We start from the raw sequence: 5,628 nt of genomic DNA, 5'->3' as shown, positions 1-5,628 counted from the left end.
ATAACTGGCAGCCCTGGGCCTAGCGGCTCCCGAGAGCAGGTCTTCAGCTCTTGGTGGAGACCAGGCCCGGGAATGGCTGGGCAGAGGCTTCCCTGCCGAGACAGGACCCTCGGGGCCAGCAGAGATCAGGTGGCTTCTGCCTGCTGGGGCTGGAGGGAGAAGGCCTGCCCCCCCCCCGCCCCTCCCGGGAAGCTGCCCTGGCTGGGCAGAAGGAAGGGCCCTGAACGCAATGAGGTTTTCCGCCTCAGGCTGGTAGCCGGGCCGCCAGCCCTTTGTGCGGTGTTCCCGTGTCCTTTTCCTGGTGTTTGCTGTTTGCTGAGGGCTCTGCTACGCAGCTCCTCTTCCGCCTCACCCCACCCCCACTCCCATGGCAGCATCCGTCAGGAGTCTGTGCCAGGTGTGGGGCGGGGGGGGGGGGCTGCCCAGCACTGAACACCTCTCCCCAGGCCCTGGGCAGGCTGGCCTGGGGCTAGGCAGGGCTGCCCCTGAGCTAGGGAGAGGAAGAGGGTGCATGCTGTCAGGGGACCCCCGGGGTGAGGGTGTGGGGGTGCTGGATGCCTGAGGGAGGGTGCTGAGGAGCAGTTGGATGGTACAGGAGCCATAGATGCTGCTCCGAAGTCAGACACCTGGACACAGGTGCCAGTGGCTCTCGCCTATAATCTTAGCTACTCAGGAAGCTGAGCAGCTGCCTGATCTGAGGATCGCCAGTGGAAGCCAGCCCAGACAGACAAATCTCACAGACATGTCTGTTGGTGGTGGTGGGGCTTGAACTCAGGGCCTGGGTGCTGTCCTTGAGCCTCTTGGTGCTCAAGGCTAGCGCTCTACTACTTGAGCCACAGTGACTCTTCCCTCTTTTCAGTGGTTAATTGGAGATGAGTCTCTTGGGGACTTTTCCTCCCAGGCTGGCTTTGAACTGCGATCCTCGGATCTCAGCCTTCTGGTAGCTAGGATTACAGGCATGAGCCACCGGTGCTCAGCTCCAGAGACTCTTCAATTAAGTGCCCAAAAAAATCTGGAAGTGGAGCTGTGGCTCAGATGGTAGAGCGCTAGCCTTGAGCCTAGAGATCAGGGGCAGTGCCCAGGCCCCGAGTTCAAGCCCCAGTATCAGACTCCCAAACCAAAACCAATACAGGTGGAGCTGGAGTCAATCTCGGTCTCCCTCGGCATTTCCTTGTCTTTGGCTACAAAACGAGCCCCAGGGTGAAGCCAGGTTCAAGGCTGTCTTGAAGCTCCCGGGAACTTGGCAAGCGTCCTGGCCGTGTTTGCGCTCGGTTCCTGCGTCCTGGGTGCTGGGGTGAGCAGTCCCTGCAGGGAGGCGTGGGCAGGCGAGTCCTTTGGAGGACGGTGTTGGAAGTGACTTCCAGCACCTTTGTCCCAATGAGGGGGTGCCCTGCCCGGTCTCCAAGGCCGGCCCTCGGCCCTGGCCCTCGGGGGTGGGATGTGCGCTCCTGCCTCCCGCGCGCCTAGGCCTGGACTCAGAGCCAACACCGGCCCCTTGGCCGGGGCCCCTGGCTTGGCCGGGGCTGCTTGATGTCACCAAGTGTGACCCCTCCCTCCTCGGCCAGCTCCTGGGCAGCCTGTGGCGGCTCCCGGCCAAGCATGGCCTGGCCTGAGGGGCTCGTTTGTGCCCGGGCTGTGGACGGGAACGCAAACAGTGTCCCAGGATGGGGAGTTCTGTGCTCCGGCACGTACCCCTGCTGGGGGTGGAGCCACAGTAGTGGGGGTTCTTCCCGGCACCCCAATATAAACGGGCAGCTGAGGGCCCAGGCCACACAGTGCAGGTAAGGGGTGGGCTGTCATCTAGGAGAGGCAAGGGGGGATGTGGGGTGACTGCCAGGAGCTAAGTCAGGGAGCAGGGGGCCCTTCCCATTCAGGACTCTCCCTGGAGCAGCCACAATTTTGGGGGTCCCGGGATAGGACACTGTGGGGCTCCATGATCAGACTTGTTAGATCACTTCCCCTTCCCCACGCCGACACGGGAGCAAAGCCACCGGCTCTCCTGTCAGCGCACAAAGGCTTCGCCAGTGCAGCGCAGGTGGCTCACGCGTGGAATCCCAGCTACTCAGGAGGCTGAGATCTGAGGATCGCGGTTCAAAGACAGCCCGGGGCAGGAAAGTCCATGAGACTCTTATCTCCAATAAACCGCCAGAAAACCGGAGGTGGCGCTGTGGCTCAAGTAGTAGAGCATTCGCCTTGGGCTGAAGAGCTGAGGGACAGCGCCCAGGCCCAGAGTTCAAGCCCCACAACCACCACCAACAACAAAAAGACTGGAAGACGCTGATTGCCAATAAGATCACCAAAAAAGCCAGAAGTGGCGCTGTGGCAAAAGTGAGAGAGATCTAGTTTGGAGGGAAGGTGCTAAGGAACAGTGACCAGGCCTTGAGTTCAAGCAATAGTACGGACACACACACGCACACACACACACACACACACAGCCTGTGTGGGAAAGGAAGGTTCCTGAAAGACCCTTGGCTCTCCCTTCCAGGTTCCTCACCTCTGAGGTGTCCTCCCCAGGAGAACGTCCTTGAAGTCTGGCCTCGGCCTGAGGCTCCTGACTGCGGGGCTGTGACGGGCCTGGCCACCATGCTGTTTCTGCTGACCCTGGGCCTCCTCGCCAGTCCCGCCTGCCAGGCCCAGGGTGAGCCCCACTCCGCCCGGGCCTCCCCGGCCCCCACCATCCCGCCAGGAAGCTGGGCCCACGTGTGAAGCCGCAGCGTGGCGCCAGCTCTCTCCCGCTGCCTCACCGTCCGCTGCTTTCTCCCAGAGATGCAGGGCCTGGGAGGCGGCACCTACTTCTACATCCAGGGCGAGGAACAGGGGGAGATCCGGGCCATCCGCGTCTTTGTGGGCATCCTGGGCTTCATCAAGGGGTGAGTGGGGCTCCATCCAGGGGTGAACGAGGCTCTGCCCTAGCCCTCGATGCCCATGATGTGCCGGGCCTCGCGGCTGCTCCCTTAAAAGCCACGCTGTCTTCCTGACCTCGATTATCCAACGCTCCCCGCCTGGACTGAAAGCTGCCTCTGCAGGCTGAAATGCCAGCCCGGGCGGCAGTGCGGGCGGGCGGTGCGGGTGGGTGGAGAGGCCCCGGGAAAGGGGACCCTGGTCAGAGAGGACCGCTGAAGCTCTGATGTCCCCTCCCGACGTGGCTCTGGTGGCCTTAGCGTCCCTCGGTAGTGACCAAAACCATGTGTGGGGTGCAGGGGAAATGGATCACCCCCGGGCTGCGTGTGGATTTAAAGTGTGGGAGTTCCTGCCCACGCCCGCAGCATCCACAGCGGCTCCAACTGTGGGTGCTAAATTTAGCAAATACAAGTACCGGACACCCCACATCTCTGCGTCCCAGATCGACAAGGGGTGGTCGCTCAATCTGAGTGTGTCCTGTGCGTGCAGGGTTTGGAGCATATTTACTCCTTACAACACTGAAATGTAGCCAGGCGCCTGTGACTCACATCTGTCATCCCAGAGACTCAGGAGGTTGAGATCTGAGGATCGCAGTTCAAAGCCAACCCAGGCAGGAAAGTCCGTGAGACTCTTATCTCCAAGTAACCAGCAAAAAGCCAGAAGCAGGGCTGTGGCTTAAGAGGTAGAGCGCCAGCCTGGAGCTGTATTAATTTTTAATGTAACACTCATATAAAAAATCATTCCTTATCTGAAGTTCAAATTGAACTAAGGTCCTGCGTGGCATCTGGCAGCCCGCGTGGGGTGTCTTAGCAGGCCAGGGCAGGGACGGCCGGACTCCGGCAGTCCGGACCACCCCAGGGCAGTCTTCGGCTCCAGGACCTCAGGCCTCAGCGTGGCTGCCACCGCTGCTCACCCTGCGTGCCCGGAAGCCTCCCAGATGGGAGTGAGAGCTGGGCAGACCCCGTAAAGAAATGGCCTCAGGAGGAGGTGGGGGTGGGGGGAGCCCGACTGGGGCACTAGGCTGGGCGTAGCCTGCCGGGAAACCACAGAGACATCACCCATGACCCAAGCCGCGCTGGGGGCCTCGCCACGTGGGTCCGAAAGAAGCCAGGGCCAGAGGACCCACTGATCTGGGCCAGGCTGCACACTGCCTCCGTCCCAGAGAGACAATGACAGACAGACTGACCGACAGTCCTACAGATAGACAGACACAGAGAGACCTACAGACTGACACACACAGACCTACAGACACACAGACACATAGACACACAGACACACAAACCTACAGACAGACCTACAGACACACAGACAGACCTACAGAGAGACCTAAGACAGACACACACACAGACATACAGACAGGCTTACAGACAGACACAGAGAGACCTGGAGACAGACACACAGACACACAGATCGATGCTCATGCTTTGGGAAGGGGGGCGGGGTTGAGGCAAGAGAGGGAAGGGCCAGGTAGGTGGGCAGTGCGGGCTGACCGGCCCCTTCTCTCCCCGTCCCACCCCTCTCCATCCCTCCCCTCTCCGCCCCCCTATCCTCACGCCCCGCCCATCACGCCCCGCCCCGCCCCTCCGTACGCCCCGCCCCTCCGCACGCCCCGCCCCGCCCCTCCGCACGCCCCGCCCCTCCGCACGCCCCGCCCCTCCGCACGCCCCGCCCATCACGCCTTCCCCTCCGCCCTCCGCTCCCCTCCCCTCCCCGCCCTCCCAGCATCCAGCTGCGGTTCGGCTCGGCCTGGAGCGCGCACTACGGAGCGCCAGGCGGGCGCGCGCGGGAGCTGACGCTGCGGCCGGGCGAGCGCGTGATCGCGGCGGACGGGCGCGCGCTCGCCTGCGTCTGGCGGCTGCGCTGGGTCACGAGCGCGGGGCGCGAGGCCGCCTTCGGCCGCCCGCTCGGCCGCCCGTTCCGCGCCCAGCCCGCGGCCCGGGACGCGCGGCTCCTGACCGTCAACGGCCAGCACCGCCTCCTCTGCCTGTCCGGCATCGGCTTCAAGTGGGGGTCGGCTCCGGAGGGGCCCGCCACGCCCACCAGGGGACAAGCCACGCCCGCCCAGGGGCCAGCCACGCCCACCCGGGGGCCAGCCACGCCCACCCGGGGGCCAGCCACGCCCACCCGGGGACAAGCCACGCCCACCCGGGGGCCAGCCACGCCCTCCCCGGAGTCAGGGGCGCTCGGCTGGCCGGGCTGGGCGGCCCGGTGACCCGCGCCCAATAAAGCTCTGCACCCAGTGCACCCGCCTGGTCCTTGTCTCTGGGAGAGGGGGTCCTGCCCCAGGAGAAGGGGGTCTTCCCCCCAGAAGAAGGGGATCCTCCCCCAGGAGAAGGGGAGGTCCTCTCTTTGGAAAGCAAACACAGGCCCTGAAGAATGTTCTAGAACACGCAGACTTGGGGGGTATGGGGAAGTTCTTGGCACGTGTTTGCTAAGTGGACAGCTGAACGGCCAGGGTGCGGGGCTGGTGTCTGGCGGGGGCCAGGGAGACGGGCAGCCTTGGCTCGTGACCCCCTCGGAGGCTGTGGGACTGGCCTGGTTTTCAGACAGGCGCCAAACCCTGGGCACCGTCGCCTCCCGGGGTCACCTCCGCCCGCCTCTCCTTCCCGCCCCTCAGGCTCTGTCCCCCCCTTCCCGTCCCCCCCATCCTGTGGCTGCTGGGACACAAGGACCACATCTGGACGCCGCGTTCTTGCAGAAACTTTATTTATTGGTGGAATCAGATTC

General features: G+C 63.6%; 1 protein-coding gene across 1 annotated transcript; it reads left to right on the top strand.

Moving 5' to 3' along the window:
• The first annotated feature begins 2,583 nt into the window (after positions 1-2,583).
• Positions 2,584-5,113, top strand: Zg16b (zymogen granule protein 16B). Its single transcript, XM_042698143.1, has 3 exons — positions 2,584-2,638; positions 2,765-2,870; positions 4,624-5,113. Exons 1-3 carry the CDS (start codon positions 2,584-2,586, stop codon positions 5,111-5,113), a joined length of 651 nt encoding a protein of 216 aa, XP_042554077.1.
• Positions 5,114-5,628: the final 515 nt, after the last annotated feature.

Source organism: Dipodomys spectabilis, unplaced genomic scaffold (genome assembly GCF_019054845.1).
Source record: "Dipodomys spectabilis isolate Male_0828 unplaced genomic scaffold, ASM1905484v1 ptg000231l, whole genome shotgun sequence".
NCBI classification, from domain to species: domain Eukaryota; kingdom Metazoa; phylum Chordata; class Mammalia; order Rodentia; family Heteromyidae; genus Dipodomys; species Dipodomys spectabilis.
Note: the sequence above shows the minus strand (reverse complement) of the source record. Positions and strands in the feature narration are given on the sequence as shown.